General features: G+C 39.9%; 2 protein-coding genes across 5 annotated transcripts; both read right to left on the reverse strand.

Annotated features, from left to right (window-relative positions):
• Positions 1–1,711: 1,711 nt before the first annotated feature.
• CCNL1 (cyclin L1) lies at positions 1,712–15,432 on the reverse strand. Of its 4 annotated transcripts, XM_036850359.1 has the most exons (11): positions 14,167–15,432; positions 13,800–13,874; positions 13,182–13,291; positions 7,130–7,250; positions 6,027–6,091; positions 4,205–4,304; positions 3,975–4,079; positions 3,735–3,876; positions 3,380–3,491; positions 3,166–3,264; positions 1,712–2,529 (listed from the first exon to the last, which is right to left on the reverse strand). In XM_036850359.1, the coding sequence occupies exons 1-11, from the start codon at positions 14,467–14,469 to the stop codon at positions 2,181–2,183; spliced, it is 1,581 nt and encodes a 526-aa protein (XP_036706254.1). In that variant the 5' UTR covers positions 14,470–15,432; the 3' UTR covers positions 1,712–2,180. The 4 variants fall into 4 exon arrangements, with proteins under 4 accessions (XP_036706254.1, XP_036706255.1, XP_036706256.1 ...); XM_036850360.1 differs by lacking the exon at positions 3,166–3,264 and having other exon boundaries at positions 14,167–15,134; XM_036850361.1 differs by lacking the exons at positions 1,712–2,529; positions 3,166–3,264; positions 3,380–3,491 and having other exon boundaries at positions 3,741–3,878; positions 3,976–4,079; positions 14,167–15,162.
• Positions 14,879–25,203, reverse strand: LOC118893955. Its single transcript, XM_036849645.1, has 3 exons — positions 24,990–25,203; positions 21,697–22,207; positions 14,879–15,093 (listed from the first exon to the last, which is right to left on the reverse strand). Exons 1-3 carry the CDS (start codon positions 25,065–25,067, stop codon positions 14,879–14,881), a joined length of 804 nt encoding a protein of 267 aa, XP_036705540.1. The 5' UTR covers positions 25,068–25,203.
• Between the last annotated feature and the right edge of the window lie 1,368 nt (positions 25,204–26,571).

Genomic DNA, 26,571 nt, shown 5'->3' on the forward strand with positions numbered 1-26,571 from the left:
AAACCAAATATAGACCTTGTTTGAACCAATTATAAAAACAAATGAGAGATAGTAAGGGAAATCTGAATAGTAAGACATTACTCTTACTTTAAGTATAATAAAAATATTATGGACGTTTAAAAAGCCCTTACCTTTTGGACTGAAATACGTGATGAAATCGTTTGTCTGGGATTTTCTTCCAAGTAAGGGTGGGAGGTGGAATGGTGAGTTGGTGAGGTATAAACAACGTTGCCTGACCTAGAACTGATCATTACTTTCGGAGCCAAGAGGTGGGTACCCGACTTTCCCCATAATAAAAGTCTGAAAATTAAGTTTTTCAATTTGGGTACAGCAGCATAAGGTTGTCAAGCTCTTGACAACCTAGAAAACTGATTCAGTAACAGCACAAGACAAAAATTAGGACACAAGGAAAAGTTATCATCCCAAAGCAACGTCTAACATAAAACCCTCACCTCACACGCAGATGTATCCTCCGTATCTTCCATCTTCACAAAACCCCTTCACCTGCGTACTATTTCCAAACAAGGATAGGGTAGGTAAAAATTTCTACACTATTAAGAATTCAGGATTAATTTGTTAAACAGGGCCTTGACATTTGCCTGTGCCTTTCTTCATGCCAGTCTTGTAAAGAAACTGTTTGCTATTTAGAGGCAGTTTAAGCTCTGCACAAATACTGTTAACAGTTCAGCAATTGTATCATAAAAGCACATGTAGAAAGAACACTCTAAATGAACTGTTTATCCTTCCAGAAGTTGCTCATTCATACTAGGCCGTTAGTTTTTAGTTTTTATAGTCAGAAATGTAACTGATTAAGTATCATACCCGACATTTTTATATCCAAGTGAATCTTGTCTCCCTGTGAGGCTTTCTACTTTTTCCAGCCCCACTGCCCGCCACTGCTGAAATGTGTTCGGAAATCTTTGGAATTCTCTTCAGAAGCTGTAACTATTCTTTTTAAACATCCTTAGTGGCAGTAAATCTTCATCTCTTTGTGGATGTATTTGATTTTTTGAAACAGCAACAAGTCATTTGGAGCCAAGTCTAGTGGACAAGGTAAGTAACCAAGATGGGTGAAAATTTTAATGGAAAATTTTAACTATAAAGCAATATTTTATTTATTATGGCCTTTACAATCTCTAAATTGACTTCTAAAATATTGGGGAAATAACTCTCCATGTGAATAATTCTAAAAATATTCTTTTGGCTATGACTTCTGGCTTTGTGGTCAGACTTGACTTTAACAGCCAGCCGGCAGGGGGGGGGCGGGCCGTGGGCGGCTCACCTTATTACTTAGTTCTCCTAGCTTAGATAAAAAGCGTCATTAAATACCTCAAGAAAAATGTTAACGCTCAGTAGTTGTCTCTAATTTGCTGTCATGTTGAAAGTTCTGGTTTGCTCACCTTTGCAACAGTACTTAAAACAGACTTAAAATAACCTTATGCTGCCATTTATGTGCAAATCCAGTTTTGACTTAGTTTCATGCTACAATAAAACATTTAATGTTACATTGTTGGGCCACACCCATTTGCTTTTTCCATATATACAGAGAATATTTCTACGCTAGCTCCCAATGCAGGTAAGAATTACATTTTAATAATCTCCAACTTTATGTAACGGAGGAAAGAACAGGTCTATCAGAAAATCAGTACAGCCATTTTACTATTAAAATTTTTCTTTTTAATAATTTATTTAAATAAGATGTATGAAGCAGTTTAGAAAAACAAGATTTGTATTTTATTTCCTTGTAAAAATCTTTACACATGCAGACGAACCAGTGTTAAGAAAGTATTCACCATCATTTAAACAAATAACCACTTAAATAGAACAGTGTCTGCAATTTCATCTGTATAAAAATAAGATACATTTTTACAGAATCCACGCTCCAGTTCTTATAGCAATAAACAATACACAACTATAATAATTACAATTGAACCTGACCAAGGTTTTCAATTAGATACTGCTAGGGCATTTTATGTGCAAAAAAAAAAAAAAAAACAAAAAAAAAAACCAAACATAGTTCTTTCCAAAAGAAAATGTCCTCAGTGTTTCTAGAGACCTAGAGAATTTTAAGAAATCAAATCCTAATCAGTTTGCTTTTAATGTTTGTTTCAATTATGAGTCCATACATCACACTGCAGATAGCCAAAATCAGAAGTTGATGCAGGCTCAAAGGAAGAAAGTCAGCGCCTGTGCCTGCCATGTCCTGAGCGACTGCCACCATGGTGCTTGCCTTTATGAGACCTCTCAAAGGAGCGAGATCTTTCACGCCTGTCCCTATGGTGTCCCCTTTCATGCCTGTGTTTCTTGACAGCGTCTGAGTGATCCCGAGACTTGCTCTGAGATCGAGAACGAGACTTTTTCCTTTTATGACCATGTCTATTTGAACTTTTTAAATCATCTCTGGTATGCTTGGCTTTAAGGTGAGGAGAACCATGATTGTGATGTCTTCTCGGGCTTTCACTGTGACTGCGGGACCTGCTTCTTGATCTCGAGCTGTATGTTCCAGATCGACTCCGCCTATTATTATAACTTAGATAATAAAAATTTGAGGTTAGGTTCAGTTTCTACTGGGAACAGATTAGTTTTGGTGGTGCTCATCACAGCAGGTTCAAAACAAAACTATCGAATGGTGTCAGTGACAGGCCAGACTGAAGACTTTTATTGTTATTTCCCCACCCCTCGCTACCTCTCCTCCAGCCTGTTCACATATTAGACAAATCTTGAACAAATTTACTATATGTCTATATTCCGAGGGGAGTAATTAATTTTTAGTGCCCTAGATAGCTATTTACTGAATTATCTCCCACATGCTCAAAAGACCCACTGAAGAGCCACAAGTAGCTAGCCATCTAATTATAAAGCTAATTAGTGAAGATTCTTTGGCTATGGCTGACCTGATTATTGGTTATTAATTATTAAGTGGTCAGCCAGGCCCTACACTTCAAAAAACGTGGACAAAAACAGAATAGAATGCCATACACCACCACAAAACAAAAAAGCCACATGCCTACAGAGCATATTTACAAACTCATTTCTCACAATTTACCTCATATTAAAAGACTAAATCTAGCCTAACTTTGAAAACAGTCTATGTGCAATTTTTTTAAAAAGCCAGAACCTTTACTCCAAATTAAGACTGCTTTCCCTAAGAGAGTATTTACTTACTGTCTTCTTGGAGTATGTGATCTAGAACGTGATCGTGTTCTTGACCTTGATCGACTTGCACTTCTGCTATTTCTACTTCTCTTGCTGTCTTTTCTTACACTTAAAAAAAAAAAAAAAAAAACCCACACAATATTTTAGTTGCATACTAAGTATGTTAGAAATTAAACACATAGAAAGATTCCTCAGGCCATTTTTCTAACTCAAGTATGCTCACCCATTGTAAGGGCTTTTGGAAGCCTGTTGTCTATCCTCAGGTTCTTTTTTGACTGTCTTCACATTAATGGAGATCGGGGACTTCTCTTCAGCTTTTACTTCTCTTGGTGATGCTGTTAAAAAAAAAAAAAAAACATAATAAGGCATGTTAACTATTAGATTTTACAGAGGGCCAATTCTGTTTCTAAATGTGACTCCAAATACCATCCAAGTATCAGTCCTCAGTTGGCTGTCATGAGAGAAAACAGTAATAGCCTCTTAACATCTTTGTTTCTATGCAACTGTTAAGTGCTAAAGCTTTCTAATAACCAAACATCTTCAGTACTCAAGTCATTTCAATCCTGAATTAATCTTACATGGTTTAGAGGCTGGAGAAAATCCACCAAGGGTTGAAAGGGCTGGAGTTCCATCGGGATTCAATCCCTTTGCTTTTAATTTGGCTTCTTGTAAGGCCACTTTTCTTTTCTCTACTTCTTTTTCCAGCAATTCATAGTTTGGCTGTTGAAGAAAGTGAAGTTACTATTTTCTCTTTTACAGAAGGTTCAGATTCTTAGCGCTGACAAAATATTAACACAAACACTAGTAAACAGAATTACCTTTTTTCTGGTATAAAGCCTGAGCGTTTCTATGCAGATTTCCTGGATCTCCTCTTCAGTAGTACCAAAAAGAAGAAACCAATGGGGACGAGTTGGCAATGGAATCTAAACCATAAAAAAAGAATAGTTTAGATGAAATTTTCACTGTTTTTATTAGGAGAACTGATACTTCTTGTGATTTATCCTACAGGACTATAGAATATATATATCAGGCTATATATATAACCTACCTGAAGAGCTCTAGCTGCAAGGTAGATGCAAGCACATGCTATAGTCTCTGGTTGAAATCGAACAAATACATTGGTTCGAAGACTGTCATTCATATAATTCCTGAAAAATATTTCAACCATAAGCTTTGTATGTAAATAAACCAGTTCTTCTGAAGCTTACATAAAATTGGAGACTCAATCTACTTTATTCTTTTTTCTTCTCATATTATCTTCAATATTCTAGCATGTAACAATTCTTAACTCAAAAATCAGTAAGAGATAAGAATTTAACACTAGAATCATTCTTCATGTCTCCTATATATAAGCAAAGTCCTTTAAAATAATTCCTTATTATTCCAAATAGAACGTAAAGTTTTTTAAAAACATATTTCTATGAAAAGCAATGAGAGTCAGTTCTGACATGTCTAGTTTCAGAAATAAACCACTCCAACAATACTTCAAGCCATTAATTACTGACCATCTCTCTCCTTTATCCACAATGAAAAGCAGTGTCAATCAAGTTCTTTCAAAAACTCAATACTGTGAGAGGGGTAAAAAAGGCATTTTCAGTAAGCACTCACCAAATTATATTAAGAAAGCTAAGTAAGCTACTTCAGAAAACCTAGGTTGGGAAGTGAAGAGCAAAAAACACATACAACAGCCTTGTTTACATACCTTTTTGTGTCTAAGTATAAATAAAAGCAGTAACTACTTCAGTTAATAAATTACTGGACTTTTATATTAGTGAACCTTCCCCACAAAATTCCTAAAGTATTGAAGAAATTTTACAAATAGTTCAAAAGGTTAAACTAAAAGACTATTTCTTAAAATTCCTTACCCGTGAAACTGCTAAAAATCTGTTTTATAGAACATATGTTAAAAAATGGCATGCATTTTATAAAAGTAATGAGACTTTTCTAGTATTACTAGTATTTATTGAGCCCAAAAAGAAGCATGGCAGTCGTAAGTCCAGAACATAAGAATTACATCACTTAAGTACTGCACATCATCAACAGTCTTAAGACAGTAGTTGTGGCTGAACCACGAACTCCTTGTTTTAACTTTAAATAAGTCAGCACTGCAAATCACACAAAGTAAGTTCTAAAGTGCTATGTTAATATTAACATCTCTTAAAAATGAAGTACTTCTTTCTTCTAATACTATTGCCTCCAATAGCCCAGCAGCTATGAATTCATCAAGTATGGTAATGGTGCCCATTTTAAGCTGCCGTCTCCTTTGGTAGAATTCATGCTATACATACCAAAAAAAAATAGAAATCTAGTCAAACTCCTAACAAAAATCATTTAATTCATAATGGCTGGACAACAAATCTATCAAAAATGAACTATTCATTTTGATAGTTACAGGTATACATTAAATACATAGGCATGTTGAAGAGTTACTTCTAGAAGCAAATATACAAATCCTTTTGACACCCCGACAGAACTAGAAGATGCTGCCAGATGGATATGGACCACTTCAGTGAATCTCGGATGAGAGCTTGCACTGGATTGGCTGGAGAGCAGGGCAGCCAATCAGGCCATCCTGAGGTCATGGGCTGAAGTGCAGAGGGCAGAGTTCTATGACTTACCATCATGGACTACCCTTTAATTAAAGAGTAGAAAAAAGAACAAAGTTAAATTGAGTTCTCCATTAAAAGTAATTAGTCAAGCCAAGAAAACAGGAAGCAGAAATAAGCATTATTTACCTTTTCATTAAAAAACAAAAAAACAAAAAGCACCAAAACAAACTCATCTCATTATTTTGGAAAGGGAAAATGAAACTTACTTTATTTCTGCTTCTGTTTTCCTGGCTAGGAAAGAAATGTAAAAAAGCAACTTACCAGGCAGTTTGAACCAGGGTTTGATTACGTTCACATTCTAAGACTTGTAAATACATAACAATGATCTGAAGGACAAGGGAAAAAAACTCAGTTTAGCATACTGGTGGTTCTTTCAGAGTACAGAGTTCAATGAACATAAGTAACTGAAAATGTTAGGTGCAAGTTTTAATTCTTCTATAAACTGTATAAATAATACAGACCAACTAAAATGTACCCGAGAGTCAATGTAGGTTATTATGCTACTAGAGTTCATACGGAGACGTAATGTTCCAAAATTGTGCAGGAAAAAAAATGGAAGTTAAATCAGTTAAGAACAGTATCTAAGTTTCATGTGACAGAAACTGATTATTTCATTTACTTTCCCAAGGTACAAAAACCCTAGAGACTATGTTTTTAAAGTTACAAAATGGGTATGATACATATTATGTACAACTCAGAGTGGGTAAGTAATCAAACACTAATATTTCTACAGTGAAGCTTATCACACTAACGTGTGATAAATTTAAAAACTCATATAAATGAGTTTACCTCAGTTCTGATCTTTCTGGACCTGTATTATCATCACTCTCATTTTACAATTTTAGAGATGTGGAATCTGAGAAACAGATATCTGCCGAGGTCACACAGCTAATGGCAGAAACAAGTTTCTATGCGCAGATGGTCCTGCCCGCAGAGCACCTGTTCTCTTAACCACTGTGCTACAGCTTATGTTGAGCATATGGAAGCCAAGAGACACTGGAGAAACCTAAGAACATTCAACAACGCTAACAGTGAGCAGCCACACGCAGCATTTCACCATGCAACAGGGTAGCGCACTGTACTGCCAGGTACTTCTGCAGATACACGTATAATTTATTCCTTGGCTAACATCTAAAAATCTCCGTTTTCTAGGTATGGAAACTGGGTTACCTCAGAAGCAAAAAGAACAAAATAAAGAGTGAAGATTTGAACCCAAGTCCTTTCAACTCCCATTTTACTGATAAATATCAATATCCAAAAAGTTGCTTTTTAAAACCAACTCTCAAATACAAATTCATGTAAAATAAAATTTTAAGAAAACCCCTAATACTTACGAACGTTAATTTCTGTATTCTACAACTCACCTTATGGGGATGCTTGACATGAACACAAAATCCCAACTCCTTTAGCACCCTCCTCTCTGCCTTGATAACTTGATTTTTGGTGTTAATGTAGTTCTGATCAAGGATCAGGGGGCTTGGAGTCCTATAGTTCGTAAGAAATAAAATCAAAACTGTTTTGCACATCCAAAAAATTTTATTTGTGGCATCTCCATTTTCCCTTCCAACCAACTATTGGCAACAGAAACCAGCTTTTTAAACTCCTGCAAACAAGTTAAAAGCATTAATCTTGTGCTGTCCAAGTTATGCTAATTAAATATATACTTTCTCGACTCAGTTCCTAGTTTACTAACAAAACCCTGCAATGAAAAAAATTCACTCTAATGCTCTTAGATACATCCTTGTTGATTTTTTTCATCCAGATATTTTAGGTATATGTATTAGATGATAGCCTGATTTATTTCCACAAACTCCAGGAACAAAACTAATGTGCTCTTGAAAATACGTATTATAAAGACCTCATAAGATTATAGTGATTTTACTCATTTTATAAAATATCAACTCTTGGCTAGTTTAAGGCCAAAATTAAAATTCTGGGAAAAAACGGTGGGTGGCTAATTCAGATTCCCCTAAATGGGCAATTTGTTTAAATAAACTGATCTAAGAATCTCTGTTAAAGAAAATAATCTGGAAACTATAGATTCAGCTCAATTACCAAAGAAATGTTTTAAAAATCAGATTTAAAATTCAAAGTGATCAATAAAAACCAGGCCAAAATTTGGTCAGAGTTGTCATTATTAGGTAGTAACTTTAGTATGCAATGGCGAAAGAGATGGGAAGACCAACCATAATGAAGAAACTAGAAGAGTACTCAAAGGTCTCTGTGCCAGACTAAATTACGATAGCTTCAAAAGTTATGATGCAGAAGGCGATATATCAGTGGTTCAATGCTTTGGGAAAAAATGCTTTCAATTAAAACATCTTTAAGTCTTAAAATTGAAAACTAGTTTCTTAATGAGAAGTCAGTCAGGACTTAGACTTTCACTTTAAAGCCTATAAAATGTCCCAATGTCCTTCATTTGAGACATTCTTAGATCTAACCAACAAAAAATACGTTTTTATTAAGACCTGATAAGGTATGTATCTGGGTAGAACAATTAAATACTTTTCCCCATACTCAATTTATTTTCAGCCAAAAGATTCAAGAGTTTTTGCTCTGGGCAGAACACAACATTTTAAAGACAGTCATTCTGAACACTGCCCCCACTTATAACTCATTTTACCATGCACACCAAATCCAGAAAAATTTAAGCCCATGTTAGCCAAAAACCTGCATATCCATTTGAAGATCAGAAAAGAATCTGAAATAAGCTACATTACCCTGTAGTGATATGCTACCAGAGTAAAAACAATCAGCTACCATATTTATTTTCCATTCTTTCTCCTATTTCAAATTATAAACCTGGAATGCTTAACTAAACTATTTTTAGTTATTCTATACTATACGATTTCTACCAAGTTGGATATAAGACAAAAGTTGGCAAAGCTGACAAGATGGAAAATAGCATGTTAACAATATTTAAAATGGCCTTCACTCAATTCTTCTTAACAGCTTTGAAAGGTGTGAGAAATGCGGCCACCAGCTGGGGAGGGAGCTGATTTCTAACATAAAAACATAATAATGAACCCATTTTTATCAGGACAAATGGGCTACAAGTTCATTGTTCTTTGGAAAAAAATCAAATTTAACTCAAATGAAAACAATTAATGTACATATGAAAACATATTCCAAAGATCTTAAGGTTTATGATTTTTTCAGATATTAAAACAGGAAATTTGGAAAAAAAGTGAAATCTACTTAAGACTCTAACCGATGGACTAGTTATCTGATGGCCCTTTCATCAGGCATTCATTAGGAGACAGAATACCTCTGGTGTTATAGTTGCGCATCACCTTAACCCTTAACGTGCAACTCAAACAGTAAACAGCACCATTAGAATCCTTATAAAATTATTGTAAAAGCAGTTTTGTCTCATTTTTTCCCACTTATGTTGAACAAATTCATTATACCTCTTACTAAACTTGCTTTAAGAGTTGATTTCAAATTCTGTTAAAATGCATTTTCTTGCAATCAACCAACTAAACACTTGAATTATGGCTATTAGTCCCAAATCAGGTTTAATCATTAATTCTGCTTAAGCGAATTATTTTCCATCCATTCTGCCACAATCTTTACTTTCCCATTTTTTTGTGTCAAAATCCCAACATTAAACCAATTAAGGAAACCAAACTACTATCTACTATAATTCCACTAGGTACGCAGCTTATTGCTTAGGCCTACTATTACCTGTAGTCTTCAAAGTTAACTTTGTAGGTGTAAAATCTGATACGTTCTTTTTGTTCAGAACTGGTTTTACCTCACAAATCAAAGAAGGCTCGATGAATATAATTTACGCTACTTACAAAGACTATTTTGTATCAGAAATAGAAAAATGTGGGCTTCCCTGGTGGTGCAGCGGTTGAGAATCTGCCTGCCAATGCAGGGGACACGGGTTCGAGCCCTGGTCTGGGAAGATCCCACATGCCGCAGAGCAACTAGGCCCGTGAGCCACAACTGCTGAGCCTGCGCGTCTGGAGCCTGTGCTCCGCAACAAGAGAGGCCGCGATAGTGAGAGGGCCGCGCACCGCGATGAAGAGTGGCCCCCGCTTGCCGCAACTAGAGAAAGCCCTCACACAGAAATGAAGACCCAACACAGCCATAAATAAATAAATAAATATAAATAAAAATTTTTTTTAAAAAGTAGAAAAATGTGTCCCCATATAACAGCAGTAAGGAAAGATTCAAACTGCCTAAGTAAATGGTTTCTTTAAAGTTTCAATTAGTACCTTACATGGTAACAAGTACATCAAATTGAATTAAGGCTTGCTAGAACTTCTTCCTCCGCAATTAGGTAAACTTTCCTTTCCAATAAAAGTTTGAACAGCTAACATTTTAAAATCTTTTTAAAAGAAACCATCTGTTCAGAAAAAAACTTTCATGATCAAAAAACACCCAAACCTAACTCTACCTACCTCCTCCGCTTTTAACTTGGTCAGATTTTTCAGATTAATTTACATGAAAAGAACAATTTTCAAATTTTAGTCTTAGTATGAAATTCTGGGTTCTGGTCATTTGACGTTTATTATCTGGTCTCTCAGAATAGCTATCTTTCCTTCGGCATGATCTTGAAATACAACCACAACAACAAATTTAGGAGCAGATCCAAACATGGTTTGTCTCATTCACGTGGTACAAAGGACCAAGAAAATGAAGAACAAGTTCCTTAAGAGACTATACTAAAACGAGATCAGTTTACAAGAAGGCAGACTGCTACTCAACCTACAGAAATTCGTAATTCCTACCTCAAAAGAATGTTCTTTCTTTGGCAGTGTTCAAACAAACACTTTTAGAGCCACCAAAATAAACTGCAGAGGAAGGCTGGACTAAATGACAAGATCTCTTCCCTTCCAACTCTATGATCTATATGCATGTTGAAAATACCACACCATATTCACCAATGAGTGGGTTGCACCAGGCTTTGAATATTTGTCTTTTAGAGAAGCCTTATAGTATGAAGGTAGGTGCCTTAAAACTATATTTATCTTTTAGAGAAGCCTTATAGTATGAAGGTAGGTGCCTTAAAACTACATAAAATTCTTAATTTGCTGGGAGTATGCTACATCTCAAAAGCAAATTATAATTGGAAACTACTGGAAAAAAGCAATCTTACTTTTTAAAATTCAGCCATTTATTCTGAGCTTAAAAAACCATTCTCAAACTACAAAAAATTGAAGAGAGAAAAAAAAAAATCCAGGATGGGGCTTGGGCATTAGTTCTTTCTAAAAGCTCCTCTGGTGATTCTAATATGTAGTCAGAACTTAAATACAGTGACCTAAAGTCTACAAAAACGATGCCTCTGTTATTACCAAGGTCACACTTCAATTTAAAGCTATTCATAAACTAAATTAAAATAAATAGCACCAATAAGACAAACTGATACATACTTTACCTAGCTAAAGTGTGATATTGATAGTACTTTCTAATAACATTAACCTATACAAAACATTACTAAACTATCATTCTAATAACTTGGACAGCAAAGACAAACGCTTATAACAAGAAACAGGAGTTTTTCTAAATGGTTCACCAGTGGCCAACCTGTTAGTCCCCGATTCCAGTGACCTATTCTCAGAGCACTGGCTTCTCCTTGGGGATTTTCGATACTTCACTCACTGTTGCCATGACGACAGCTTCATCGCTATGTACCACTCCACATCACCCAGGCTTTGGTAAATGTAGCTGGTCGCTGTATAGTCGGTTGCAAGGGAAAAAAGAGTTGAAGTTAATAACATATACAAGCTACCTGTCTGAGTAAACTTGTAATATGCATAGAACACTTTTACATCCTGCCTTAAAAAAAAAGACTTCCATGCAATTAACAACTCCTTTTAAATTTCATGCTATAATCAGACTTCTGAGATTGAGACACAATCAATTTCTCTGCGATAATGACCAAAAGAAAAGGAAAAACAAAAAAAAAAAACCACACTGTTACATCAGACACGACAGTCAAATCACGTGAGATGTTTTAAATTCCAAGGTTTTTACAGTTAAGAAGACCTACTCTGAAATCAAGGAAGAATACTCAAAGAAAACTTTCAAAGTAGATGATACTAAGTAATAGTTATTAGCTCAATGGTCCAAAGAATACTAACAGAAAACTATTTCCTTTAAGCAAACACAGAATCCTTTGAAGAAAGATAAAAAACCTTTTTATTAGTGTCATTTTGTTTAAACACCCTGAAGAATCACCTAGATCTAAATATAAGTTTTAGCTCAGACCATGCTAAATACCAATTTGAAAACTTCCCAATTTTCAGGAATTCCTAAGAAGCTAAAAGACATTTTTAAATGAAAACTAAAAAAATTCGTCTATCCCTGGAAATGGTTACGGTTAATGAGAAAAGATGGCAGAATAAAGAATGTAGAAAACTGAAAAATGCTGTGAAAACTATCTGGGTAGCCATGTTTCAGATTTTAAGATAACTACTGGCTTGTCTCTGAATAATTCCATTACTACCAACTCCTACAGACTCAGCAAATAAAGACCACTCACGTAAGATACTAATTGGGTACTAACCGTTACCCAACCCCAAAACGACTGAAAATCCTTTTATAACTAACTTCCTTTCAAACTCAGTACAAGTTTATCTAACACACAACAATTCCTTAAAAAGTGAGCCCAACTAATCTACACCAAGCATATTCTTCTGTAGCATGTACTAGAGATCGTCTATAGACAAAAGCACTGCAACTAAAACTTTTTGGTACTGCCTCACACGAACACATAAAGTGTTAGCAGGCACCCACGACACCTAAAACACACCACTATTTTGGTCTCTTGTTTTCTTACAAGATCAGATAGATGGGCCTTACCTAAATGCAACCCACTCACTGCAACTGTCATCTGACCAAAACAAAATACCTGTTTAATCCCTTTGACTCCAAACTTTATCATCCTGCAGTCCTTTCAGATCCGGTATTATAGGATATATCGTAGTTCAATGTTGAGAAGTATTCTAACAAAAGCCAACCTCAAGTGGTAAGGAATTAACTGGGACTTCCCGTAGAAAAACAATCTACACAAAATTTTGCCACAGTATTAACTTGAACTGCAGTATGTACACTTCCAGCCTTCAGTCTTCCAGAGAAAGGAGGGGAAAAATAACTTACAGAATACACTCACACTTGAGTCAAACGTATTCCCTTTCTTGTTTAATCTTAAACCACAGGACTGGCTTCACAGCACTGTTAGGATTGTCCATAAACGCAACTGCCTCTACAAACTTTAGATAACTGGTTAATTGACTTTTCAAATTAAGTACCAGCGTGTTCCTATGTGAATTTTAACACCTAAATTAAAGTCAGTTTTCCCTTGCATCGGTTTTAACTTGAGAGGAAAGAATGTTTTGATCTGTTGATTTGTGCACAGCACAGTAGTATCAAGAGATCTGTGTTCAGTAATGCCAATCTTACCTTTTTCCTCTTAACTGGCGTAGGTAGTGAAATACATTAATCACATCTCTTATTCTTCTAGGCGCTTCTTCGATTTTTGATGCAAGATTAATACAAGCCATGGCAACAATCTGAAAGAACCATGATCCAATAAAAAGTTGTTAGATTATGGGACTACAGAGTACTGCTAGAAAAAAAGTGCCCCTCTCAAAGTCTAAGGAACTTATCCTGTTGAAGAAACTTTAGGACACAGCTGGGAACTTTAGGACCTTTGGCGAAATGAAATCGCAATTGACATTTCTAGGCCATAGGCTTACCGCCTATGCTAGTGCAATGCTTTCTTTTTATTGCTTAATCCCCCTTAATTGTGAATCCAGAGCCAAGCTCAACCTCACAGGAATTTTGCATTTGGTTGAAAATTCTAATTCTTGATTAACAGGGCACCTGGGCTCAGAATCCATCTTCTGGTTCTAAAACACTTTCCAAAAGTCCCTACTTCCCGGTAGGTGAGAGCTAGGTACAAAGGCCTGAAACTAACCACTCCCTTTCTGGAAAGACTGGCTGCTGACACCACCTCCGCCCTCCTTCCCATTTCCGGATGAAAAAAAATCCCCTTTCACCCGCCCCCGCTCTGCTTACCTCGAAACTGTGCTTGACGAAAGATTTGGAATAGAAAAAACGATGAAACAACACCTGCCCCGTTGCCATCGCCACCTGCAGACAAGAGAGAAGAACAGAAGCGCAGGGGTCAGGCGGGCCCGCACCAGGCGCCGCCGCCATTTTGTGCCGCCGCCGCTCGCTCCCCTCCCCCTCCCCGCCGCCAACAGCTCCCGTCCCCGTCCTCCCGTCGCCCGGCGCCCTCCCGCTCTCGGCATGCCCGGGATCCCGCTGGGACCCGCGGCTGGAGAGCCCCAGGGGGACACCCCCAACCCGGCCGGAACCTGGTGGTACCGGGACGCAGCGGAGAGGGAGGCGCAGCAGGTCGGCCCGGGGTCGGAGCACTGACCTGCGGCAGCCGAAGGAGAATGCCGGCGGCCTGGATGAGCTCGCAGCCCAGGATGCGCAAGTCCGTCTCGCTGGGCAGGTCGAGCCCGTCCTGCATGGACGGGGTGGGCGAGAGCCGCTCCTCCGGTATCAGCGAGTGGTCGATGGTGAGCGAAACTTCCGAGTACAGGCGGTCGCCGATTAGGATCCCTCCCGTCGTGGTCGTCGTCGTGGTCGTCGTGCCGGAGCTGGAGCCGCCCGCACTCGGGGCGGCCGAGGAGGCGGCGGCGGCAGCGGTCGCGGTGGGGTGAGGCCCGGACGCCATGGTCTCAGCGAGCTGCACGCACGCCCAACGCAGCCGGAACCCGGAGAGAGACTAACCAGCGTCCTCGGCGCGACGGATATTCCCGTGACCGCCGGGTTCTGGGCCGCTTCACGCAGCGTGCGCTTCCGCCCTGACGTCACCACGCCCCTCCGGCGTGCGCCAACTAGTCCCTTCAGGCCTCGACTCTGCCCGCGGCGCCTCAACCCTGTGCTGGCCAGGGAGCGGTGGGACCCTCGGGAGACCTGGGTTCCCTCTCCGCTGGGCCTCCAGAGTGGTCGAGGAGGTGGTCTATTTCCTAAAACAAGCCCAAGTCGCCTCGTTTGTAATATTTTTAACCACAAGTATAATAAGGGAGGCTAACAAGATAGCTTTACAAGATACCTTATCCCCAAGTTCGAGTCTGCAAAATTTACTGTAACCCCTGCGCGCTGACAACTTGTCTAGAACGTGCGTCCCTATGCTCCCATCTCTCTTCCTGTCCTAACTTTTCGCATTTAGGTGGCGTAGTTTCGGCGAGTACAAAGGGAGGCGTTGGGTCGACCTTCGCCTGCATTGGCGGGTGGAAGTGGCTACTCCGATGTCGTGTACGGACGAACTTGTAATTTAAAGTGACCCGCAAGGAATCTGGAGAAGGGTGCTTTACAGTATTTTTAGAAAACAGGAATGTGAACTACTTCGGCTCAAAAAAAAAAAAAAAACCTCCCCGATGAGCGTGTGGTTCACAGGGGTTTCGAAGTAAGGCAAGGGATTCGTATTGACTGGGAGGGCGGCTGCTTTAGCAGCTTCGCTTGCGAAACTCAGGCCTGAGCCAGTGACAACGCCACAGCTTTCGCTAATCTGGAAAATCCCTAGTTTCCAAAAATAGTCTTAGGGCGAGACTTTACAGAGGTAATTTGATTATGCCTGGGGTCTATGTATTCCTGCGTGGTTACTCCAATTAGGTAGTATGGGAGAAATAAAATCTCCTTTGTATACATATTTTTCCCTCTGTGATATTAGCAGTTCTCCAAATTTCCTCAAAGTTGAAGTAAAAACAATGATACTGATCCAGACTACTAGAAGCTAGAGTGGGAGGAAAAGGAGTAGATCTTGATTTACTCCAGCCATTTTTTGTCCCTTGCCTGAACCTCCGAGACACAGGGATGAGAAGTCCCACTGCCTTTCTATTACATAGCTCAGTTTTAAGGCTTAGTTTAATTATAGAAAATTGAAGCCTGGATCTATAGAACAAAGGGAGTTTGAATACATTGAAATATTTGTCAGTGATGTCACTAAAGCAAAACATATTCAAGGGACTTCCCTGGTGGTCCACTGGTTAAGAATCTGCCTTCCAATGCAGGGGACGCGGGTGAGGAGCTAAGATCCCACGTGCTGCAGGGCAACTAGGCCCATGTGCTCTAGAGCCCAAGCTGTAACTACGGAGCCTGTGAGCCTTCACGCTCTGGAGCCTGTGCGCCACAGCTAGAGAGAAGCCTGCGCGTCACAACGAAAGATCCCGTGTGGCACAGCTAAGACCCGATGCAGCCAAAAAAAAAAAAAAAAAAATTCAAAAACCTCATTTTTAAAAAAGCATTAAATCAACCTTACATCAGTATTTCTGAACTCTGCCTGCACATAAGGATCTTCAGAGGAGCTTTTATTTATTTTTGGTCGAGCCACGGTGGCTTGTGGGATCTTAGTTCCCTGATCAGGGATTGAACCCAGGCCCTAGGTAGTGAAAGCACAGAGTCCTAACCACTGGACTGCCAGGGAATTCCCCAGAGGAGCTTTTTAAAACATACTGATGCCTGAGTCTTACTTGTAGGGGTTGATTTTATTGATTTGGGGTGGGCCCAGCCAGTGGTTGAATTTTGCCCATCCTCCAGACATTGGAATGTTCAGCCAGGCTTGAGAAACATTGCTCCAATAGAGATACCTGACCTCTCTGCATGTCATGTTCACCTTTCTGACTAGGCTGCTTCCAGGGAAACTTCCCTCTCCAATATTCAGCAGGGATTTAAAATGCTTTAACAAACTTTGAAATCTTTAAAAACTAATTGATGATATGCTATTTTCCTGGTTCTGATCATCTAGTATGGTTGTGTAAGATAGTATCAGTGGGGGAAGTTTCAATTATTTCAAAATAAAAAGGGGAATAAAACCCCTAATTGGTGATATGCTTCATTGAAACATTGAGCTTCAGTGAAATCACCACCTATATTTGTAATGACTTGAGAGTAATATAATTTATTTTTAATTTCTTAATGGAACATTTTTCTAATATTTAGAGGATCTCCCACCATGCCTCTCCAATAGGCTGATTTGGTGATGTCTTGATATATTTTATAATTTTTTTTTAAATCTCTAGGTCTATGATTAATCTAAAAAAGTTCACAAGCATAGGAGTGAGAAGTCCTGGGAGCAGGAGGGGTTACTTGCTCTACTCCTGATATCTTTTCCCAGCGGACCTCCCTGTTCCCCACACCTCCTGTGTCTGGCAATCATTTCCAGAAGTGCAGAACCACCCAAACTATTCCACAACTTTGTGCCCATTTCCCACTCCCTTCTGACTGTACCCCAAATTATATCCAATAGACATGACAATTTTCACTGTTCCTCCCTTCAGGCTCAACAACGGTGGTAGAGGAAGTGGGCCAACATTTTATATGCTTGGCATTAACTCACTAAACTGTGATGTTATTGATACTTATAATTTTAACTTTAAAAGAAAAAATTCATGACTAATCCAGAAGATGGAAAGTAATGGGTCTAGTGGCTCTGCTCCACAAGGTTGTCTAAGGATCGGAGTTGAAAAAAAACTTTTGACTATCCTTTTAAGAGTCAAATTCCAGAAAAATCATGGTTTGAAAAGGTTGTTACATTATTTCTGAGTTATTTTGAAGAAAGTTGCTTTTCCATGTACCTACTTCCAAAACACCACCATTAAAATGTGGAACGACTAAGACCTATTCAGAGTTATAAAGGATCCAGAATTGGGAGGGGTAAAGCATATGTTTTAATTGCATAAAATCTTTAGTAGCAATGAGTTCAGACAAGTGAGACTGTTCCATTAAGAAGGTAAATGAATATGAAAAATATATATAACTGAATCACTTTGCTCTACAGCAGAAATTAACACAACATTGTAAATCAACTAAACTTCAATAAAATAAATTTTTTTAAAAAGAAGGTAAATGACTGAGTTGTCATTCGAAATAAAAATAGAATGGTAAGTCTATAATATATTTTGTATATTCTTTCTCAACAAACAGAGGTCCTAGTACTAGTAGGCCCTGAGTTCACCCATGTCTAAAAGGAAATCAATGATAATTAAAGTTGCATTTTTACTTACCAAGACCTGCAGGCTTCAGATGATGACTGAAGAGAAAAATGGAATTATCTGTGACCTCCTGGGGGCTACTGAAGAATCATATTCCTGATACTTAAATCAGTTCTCATTCCATTAGTCTCTGCAGCCTCTCAGGGGAGCATGTTTTTCATTAATATTTAAACGTTCAGGTTCTTTAATCCTAAAATTACAATTGGCATAATTTCATTAATTTCTTCAGCAATTGGTTAGACCAGCAGAATTTAATAACAACACTGTAATTTAGGCTAAGGACAAATGAAATGTAAGTCCCCCGCCTAGATGGAGGTACACTCTTAATAAAGGGAATGGTACACACAAAGACAAATGTCAAGGTGACTAGTAAGTGCAAACAGCAGTCAGAGAAGGTATAAGTCATTACGGTTAATGTCAACAGGGAGCACTTAGAACCTTAAGAAGTTGCTCATCAAGTTTCTATTTATGGCAGAAATCAGAGACTGTCTGACTTTACACATGAACTATTCATGTAGTTACATGACTTTTTCATTTAGTCCTGTGGCAGTTATATGACAATGCATTCTGGTCTGGTTGCTCTCATCATTAGAAATAGCCATTCTGGGGAATTCCCTGGTGGTCCAGTGGTTGGGACTGAACGTGATTTATATGTAATTAACACTTAGGCATATACAGCTTGGTAAATCTCATAATAGCACTGGCCTGGGCATTCTGCTGCTGGCTCTGCAGAGAACTAGTTCTGACACTTAACCACCGTTTTCTCATTTCTTAAAGTGAGGGAGTCCAATTGGACCCCTTTCAGGTCTAAAATTCTTTGACTCTGGTCATCCAGACATCTTGAACCTCAGACTCATCTTTGGTTATTTCTTCTTTATTGTATTTTAGTCACTAAGTCCTGTTGTTCCTTCCTTCAAGGAAGGAAATTGTTCTTGAATCTGCCTGTTCTATTCTACTATATCTGCTGTTATCTCATGCCTGGACCATCACAGTAGCTTTCTAAATGGTCTTCTTGCCTACAGTCTCTCCCATCCCTTGTTCATCCTGGGACATCTCTAAATTGCTCTTGAAATATCAGTTTACTTCTTCCACTTCCTCAAAAAAAAAAAATGCTGAAGATAAAAGATAAAGATCAAACACCTTTCGGCAATTGAGGCTTTCCACAATCTTAACTTACCTTGTCACTCATTTCCTTACCCCATTACGACCTCACTTTATTCCCCTCTCTGTCTCAACTTGAACCAAGACCTAGCATTTACGACCTTTAGTATATATTTTGACACATGATTCCATACTATCATGCATTGTTGTTACTTGATTAGTTCATGGGTGAATTCATTGACTCCTTAAAAATAGGACCATTTTTGCATTTATTTGCGTTCTCTACAGAACCTGATAGACACTGTGTATATGGTAGATACTTAATCAGAACTTGTGGACTGAATTGCATGTTTTTCTCCGAGGGCCTTCCATAGGCAGCCTGGTCTTGCCTTCTCCTTTCCATCCAGAAGTCAGTTCCATCTTCAAGTGCCTGTCCTATCACCACAGCCCTCTCTCCCTAACGGAGAGCTACAGGTCCCAATTTACCCTGTTATTTTTGCAGCACTTTGTAGCAGATCAGCCATGTTTCCACTTCTGCTCTATTCTGTGTCCTCACAGTGGGCTACTTAAATAGCCCACAACCTCTGTTCTGTATAGGCCTGGACTGCAGAACAGGAGGCCTGTTGGAATTGCTATACCCAGAGAGTTGCACTGGGGGGACAGGAGCTCACAGAAACAATATAGTGAAGTCGTTTGGTGACTGAGTATGGAGCGAAGCTCTGAGACAGTTTTTGGAGGTGCTTCCAGAAATTGGGCATGTGTGACCAAGAGTTAAGGCCAGTGCCAATTTGATAAACTGAACTGTAAAGCTAACAAAACCACAGGTTTGCTTTTGGAGCTAGATTAAAGTTAGTATCTACTCTCATCTCTTTTATTCAAGCAAGGAAATTAAGGTCCAAAGATGAGGCTGCAAATAGCTACTCAGTAAATATCAGCTGATTGCAAATAATCCAGTCAAGCTGGTCCTTGGATGGATTTATTCTTTATGGTACTTCATGTCAAAAATTGGCCAACCAGGGCTTCCCTGGTGGCGCAGTGGTTAAGAATCTGCCTGCCAATGCAGGGGACACGGGTTCGAGCCCTGGTCTGGGAAGATCCCACATGCTGCGGAGCGACTAAGCCCGTGAGCCACAACTACTGAGCCTGCGCGTCTGGAGCTTGTGCTCCGCAACAAGAGAGGCCGCGATAGTGAGAGGCCCACGCACCGCGACGAAGAGTGGCCCCCACTTGCCGCAACTGGAGAAAGCCCTCTCACAGAAACGAAGACCCAACACAGCCAAAAATAAAATATAAAAATAAACTAATTAATTAAAAGAAAAAAAAAAGGGCTTCCCCGGTGGCGCAGTGGTTGAGAGTCTGCCTGCCAATGCAGGGGACACGGGTTCGAGCCCTGGTCTGGGAAGATCCCACATGCTGCGGAGCAACTAGGCCTGTGAGCCACGATTGCTGAGCCTGCGCGTCTGGAGCCTGTGCTCCGCAACAAGAGAGGCTGCGACGGTGAGAGGTCCACGCATCGCGATGAAGAGTGGCCCCCGCTTGCCACAACTAGAGAAAGCCCTCGCTCAGAAACGAAGACCCAACACAGCCATAAATAAATAAATAAATTTTAAAAAAAGAAAAAAAAAAAGAAGTTCATTTAAACACAGTAATTTGAAAACATACACAACAGGAGACAATCTATATTATCTTAAAAAAAAAAAAAATTGGCCAACCAGTCTCAGTTTTAGTCAGCAGCTCAAGAGTAAGAAGAGCTTATTGGCATGACTTCCAAACAGACCACATCAAAGGAGTGTGACCCTGCCAACACCTGGGTTTTGGCCCATTGAAACTGATTTAGGGCTTCTAACTTGCAGAACTGTAAGATAATATAAATTTGTGTTGCTTTAAGCCACTAAATTTGTTGTAATTTTAAACAGCAGTTATAGAAAACCAGTGCAGTGAGAGTTGACATTTCCTGATATTCTTTAAGAAGCGCTTCTCAAACTTTAAGATGTATACAAATTACCTGGGTGGAGACTGAGAGCCCCATTTCCTAAAAAACTCCCAAGTGATGCTGATACTGCTAGTCTAAGAGCTATACTGAGTGGCAAGACTTTAAAGCACATTAGATGATTTTATCTCTTTTAATAATCTCAGTATGGAGGAAGTGGAACCCAACGGCTGAAAGTATTGGAGGCTCTGGAGTTGACTTACTGGGAAAAAAAATCCTGTCACTCAATAGCCATGCAAATATAGGCAACTTATTATTATTATTAATTAATTAATTAATTTTTTTGGCTGCATTGGGTCTTCGCTGCTGCGCGTGGGCTTTCTCTAGTTGCAGAGAGCGGGGGCTACTCTTCATTGTGGTGCGCAGGCTTCTCATTGCGGTGGCTTCTCTTGCTGTGGAGCCGGACTCTAGCCGCACGGGCTTCAGTACTTGTGGTGTGTGGGTTTCAGTAGTTGTGGCACGTGGGCTCAGTAGTTGTGGCTTGCGGGCTCTAGAGCGCAGGCTCAGTAGTTGTGGCGCACGAGCTTAGCTGCTCCGCGGCATGTGGAATCTTCCCGGACCAGGGCTCGAACCCGTGTCCTCTGCATTGGCAGGCGGATTCTTAACCACTGCACCACCAGGAAGTCCCGTGAATTGTTTATTGTTAGATTCAACAGACATAAGGTTCTGTCAAATTGCCAAAACAAGTTTTAGACTCACTCCCAATTTCTGTACTTATTGAGGACCGTAACAAACACTTCAGAGTTTGGTGACAGTCCAAGGGCCACTCTTTGAGTGATATTACTCTTCAAATTTTTTAATAATGAATATATATTACTTGTATAATTGCAATTAATTGTTCTAAAGAAAATCCAATTCAGTCTGATAATAATAGAAATAGGTATGAGGCACAGAAATGGTTCCAAGGATGGAGTAATTTTACGGACAAAGAAGGTGGCAAGAAGGAGGTGACGTGTGATCTGGCTTTTAAAGGCTACATAGGCATTTGTCAGAAGGATAACCGTGGAAGAGCATTTTAGGCAGTGGAAAAACAGGGGCCAGGGCAGGGAGGTATGAGATTGCTGCGTGTGTTGAGAAATACAGTGGACACCTGTTGTTTCAGCCTGCCCAGCATTCAGTCTCCCTTCTTTCATTTTCCCTGGGGGACCCACAACTTCTGCGTTCTCGCTGTAGGTGGCTGAGGTGGGGCTGACCTCTTCCCCACTTTCTTCCAGTGACTGGTTCAGGACAACAGCCAAGACCGGGGCTTTGGCTGTACCCTGGCCAGGGGAGGGGAGAGAGGTGCTTGTTCCTGCTGGGACTGCTGAAAGGAGGACGTAAGCCTGGAGCTGCAGAAGAGAACCAGTTTGAGAATGAAGTCAGCAGAGAAAAATAGCAGAGACCAGAGATAGAAACCCAATCCAAGACTTCATATGGGCCCCTCCTTGTAGTCATATCCTATATGCTACCCCTGGGATTTTCAGTTATGTGAACAGATAACTTCCCTTTTATTCATTTCATCTTAAACCTATCTTAATTGAAAGAAGACTTACACAAGGAATATTCTGGTGTGTGAGAATACAGTGTGTGTGTACACCAGGAATTGATGAGTCTGCAGAGGTAGGCAGGGGCTGGAAGGTGAAGGACTCAGGAACAGGCCCTCATTTCTAGAGGCTCTCAGGACCTCTGCAGGGTGTAAAGCAGTGATCACCTCAAGAAAATCAAGAGCTATAATATTAAGAATAATAAAATAAAAGAAAAATATTAAGAACATTTACTTCCTCAAGCTTTTCTAGTAGTTTCATTTTTATTATTCTTTGTTTCCCTCTAACTGGGCCTAGGCAATTAAAAATAGAAAGGGCCAGCAAGTCCCTAAAAATGACATTTTAAATATGATTCCATTTTCCTTTTGAGGATGGAGTTATAATTTTGAGCAGTGAAGTAGCTGACCTCATTTAGTAGTGTGTTCTGTTTCCAATAAGTGTTTAACACGAGCGGTCTTTCACGGAAGAAACTTTTAGGAATAATAAGAATCACCTTTTCTGAAGCTCCCTACACATTTAATTAGTTTTCTCAGAGGGAACAGGAGGTAACTTCTGGGAATCTCAGGACCACATTAGCCATTTTGAACATTATGAAATAAAAATAAATAAGCCTCATTAAAAAATAATCAAATCAAATAAAAATGAGCCTCATATCAAGTTCCCTGCATATAGTTGTCACATTTCTTTAATTTAGAACAATTCCCTAGGGTTTTGTCTTTTATGATATCTTTCATGATTCCAGGGCAACTATTTTGCAGCATGTTCCTTAATTTGGAGTTGTCAGTGATTAGATTATGATTAGATTCAGGTTAAATATTTTCCCAGGACTACTCCATAGATGATGTTGAATCTTTCTCTAAGCTTCACAGCAAGGGGCCCATGATGTCCAATTATTGTCCAATTTTTGGCTAATTTTGATTATTTGGTTAAGGTGGTGTCCACAAGATTTACCCTCTGTAAAGGTAACTGTACACCTCTGTAATAAGTCATCTATGGAGTGATTCTTTGACAATAAATAGCATTCTTAATAACAGATCTTACATGTATTGTTTCAAAGAATAAAAATGGCTCAACATCAAACTTTGTAGAGTTGGAAAGAATTATTTCAACAAACCTCTAGTGAGTACTCACTAAACTATGTTATGCTAAGGTGCTAAGACCAAAGAAGGAAAGACTGACCAGCAAACAGGAGAATTCAGGAGAGTGACAAACACCACATTAAATGAGAGGAAAGGGAAATCCAGAGAAACGAAAGATTTTAGACGATTTTAGATTGAGTGGCAGGGTTACATTAGAACTCTGGTTTTTCTGATTCCCAATCCAGTGTTCTTTCCATGACTGCATCCAAAGGCTCTATTGTAACACTGTTTCTCCCTGGACCGGTGTTAACATTGGTTGTTACAATGAAAATAACTTATCTTACTATGTAACTAAAAGAACAAGCTTTCTCCAGGCCCACCATAAGGTGCTTTAGAGGAATTGTTATTTGGATTGATTTAAATTATATACACTGTGACATTAAACTCACTGGAGCCATAGTCTAGTTTTGTCTCAGGGAAATGTTTCCTCATAGTGACAGCGACACATGCACACTACCGAACCGGATATCGCTCCTCTGCCACACCTTAAAACTACCACAGATTTCTCTATTCACAAATCAGGAAACAATTCAGAGGTATCTAAATCCTACATCCTGAGAGCAACTACTTAGAGCTGACATATAATTGCTTTTGAGTGTACAGTGTTTTCATACATATCACTGGAATCTCAAAAGCAATCCAGTTACTCCTTAAGGTGGGAAGCATGAATCAGTGGGAGATGTCTGCTGGGTTACTAAGTGTTTTGCCTTTAGGTTTAAAAATATCTAGTGCATACCTAATTTTCAGAATAGAAACATAACAGACATAGTCTTATACATACGTTTAATCACTAGTGTATATTTATTCATTCAGTCCCAGCAGGACTATTTCGGCTTCCAATTTAAAAAAGGATCTGGAGGTGGTCTGTTTTAGGCATTGTTCATGTGATTCCTTCTAGGCTGCTTTGGATCTGTAGACCCGGAAATCCCAACCTGGTCTCTCTCTTCCCTGGGCTGAGAGAGTTCAGGGAGAAATAGGTGGCTGCAGGGAAGAGACAAGCTGGAAAAGCTCCACTGTATCCCCTCAATAGTTTCAGGAACTGTTTTTAAATGCGAAGACCAAGCATCACTTGCCCTTTACTCACCCTTCTCAATAAAGAACCTCACAACATTCTGCCTGCTTTGCGGAAATGAATTTAATCAGATAGTTATTACGGCATTTACAATTTTTACGGAAGGACTCTGGCGGTAACTCCCTTCTCCAGCTGCTAAAGGGCCATCCCAGATCTAGAGGCGGGTTTCCCGGAGGGCTCTACCGTGGGGGAAGTGAACAAAGTGGGTGGTCAGTTGGAAAGCCCTTCAACCAACTCGGCGTCAGCCTGGGGCCCACACCCCGCGAGACAAGTGCCCGGAGTGTAGACCCCACCCCCGCCCCGCCCCGCCCCAGGCCCCGCTACCCCCGCAAAGTTTGACCGCACTCGGCCCGGGGACAATGAACACGTGCAAGACCTGGCTGGGCTGCCGTGGACTCCGGGGGCGTAATGATTTCACAACGGTCATGAGGGAGGAGAGCGCCAACCGCATCATTTCTAGGAAGGCCTGAGCCGGCCAGGCCGCGAGAGCGGCCGGGAAGAGACGCTCACATGCCGGAAAAACTGCATAACTAGAGCCACGCCCCGCGCACGCGCGGCGCGCCCTGCCCTCGCGTGGCCGCGGTCGTGCGGCTCCCTCCGCCAGCTGCCGGATCTAGCTCGCCTGCCTTCTCCGTCCGCCGCCGGCCTTCCGCCCTTGCGCAGTCGCGTCGTCGCCCGCCCTTCCCTCCGCCCCTCGCAGCAGCCGGCCTCTTTTGACGTCAGCGGCAGAATCCTATCGCTTAGTCCTAATCTGATGTCGAGTGCAGGGCGGGGTGGGTAGGAAGGTCGTCTGCTCCTTCCCTGGCCTGAACCTCTCTTGGAAAGGAAACCTCTTTTGTAATTTCCTAAGACTTCGAAGTAAGCCTTTAAACTGTGCCCGTTTCCTAATAAGGGTGAACACGACCTCTCACCCTAGTTGATCTTCCGAACTGGGAGTTCTGTTAAAAGGGAACTGTAAAATGTGTTGTTATTTGGGTTTATTTGAAGGCTTTCGCTTGTTGTTTTTATGTGTGCCCTTAGTGTGTAAAGTGGAAGAGTGACATCCATAAAATGACGACTTTGTGTATGGAGGCTGGGATAAGCAGTACCTAGTCCGGCTTGATGAGATTTATGTGATTTTAACTTAGTTTCCATTTGAATAATCCAGGGGTGGCATTTTGAAAGGCTGGGTATAAAAAGCTGTTAAAGAACTTGAAGCCGTGGTTAATCATTTTGTAAGCTGCTTAAAGACAACGTGAAAAGGTATCAGAAATAAAATGAGAATTTAAACTTATAAGGGGCAAAGGTTTTGTCTACCTTTTACAGGCAATGAAATTGACCCAAGATTTCTGTGATTTGCCTGAGAGGGGTGGAATTCAGGCCACTGCTTTCACTATGCCAGTACTCTGGCCAGCGTGACTAAGGCTGTCTTTAGAACCCGCTGAGCTTGAGCTTTTATTGCCTCTTTTCTTGTCTTCCTACCTCACTTGTCTTTTTCCACTTCCGACGATTTTCGTTTTCTTCCTGAGTTCTCTTTCTCCCCGCCCCCCCCCCCCTTGCTTTCTCTATTTCTTTAACTTCCTCTGCTTTTTTGTTTTTTGGTTTTTTTGTGATAGTTGAGCCAGCCTTTCCTTCCTCCTTTAAATGCCTCTCCCTTAAATGACCATAAAAGGAAATAGAAGAATTTTTAAAGTTTATTTTCTTGTTTTAAAGGTGTTTTGTTTTGGGGGGAGGATTAGTTAGATATATAGTATGTATATAGTTAGATATAAAATTTCCTCTTCTAAAGGCTGCCTCCTACTCCTTTCCATAGATGTTCAGTGAAAGTAGGAGTGTGTAAGAGAGAGAGTAGTGAAGGAAAGAAAAGAGAGGGAGAGATAGGAGAGAGGACGGAGTGTGTGGTGAGCTGTTTAGAATCAGAAAGAGGAGAAAAAATATATATAAACAGAGACATGCTCTAAATTATACAAAACTCAACG

Source organism: Balaenoptera musculus, chromosome 4 (genome assembly GCF_009873245.2).
Source record: "Balaenoptera musculus isolate JJ_BM4_2016_0621 chromosome 4, mBalMus1.pri.v3, whole genome shotgun sequence".
Taxonomy (NCBI): domain Eukaryota; kingdom Metazoa; phylum Chordata; class Mammalia; order Artiodactyla; family Balaenopteridae; genus Balaenoptera; species Balaenoptera musculus.

Excerpts from the sequence above, each read along its gene's own strand:
- CCNL1 (XM_036850359.1), bottom strand. The coding sequence starts at position 14,469 with ATGGCGTCCGGGCCTCACCCCACCGCGACCGCTGCCGCCGCCGCCTCC. Across the intron at positions 3,265-3,379 it reads TCCAAAAGCCCTTACAATGG|TGTAAGAAAAGACAGCAAGA; the intron begins GTGAGCATACTT and ends TTTTTTTTTAAG. Across the intron at positions 2,530-3,165 it reads TCACATACTCCAAGAAGACA|TTATAATAATAGGCGGAGTC; the intron begins GTAAGTAAATAC and ends TTATTATCTAAG.
- LOC118893955 (XM_036849645.1), bottom strand. The coding sequence starts at position 25,067 with ATGATGCGGTTGGCGCTCTCCTCCCTCATGACCGTTGTGAAATCATTA. Across the intron at positions 22,208-24,989 it reads GTCCACGGCAGCCCAGCCAG|CTCCAGGCTTACGTCCTCCT; the intron begins GTCTTGCACGTG and ends TCTCTTCTGCAG. Across the intron at positions 15,094-21,696 it reads AATTAATTGCAATTATACAA|ATTCCTTGCGGGTCACTTTA; the intron begins GTAATATATATT and ends ACCCTTCTCCAG.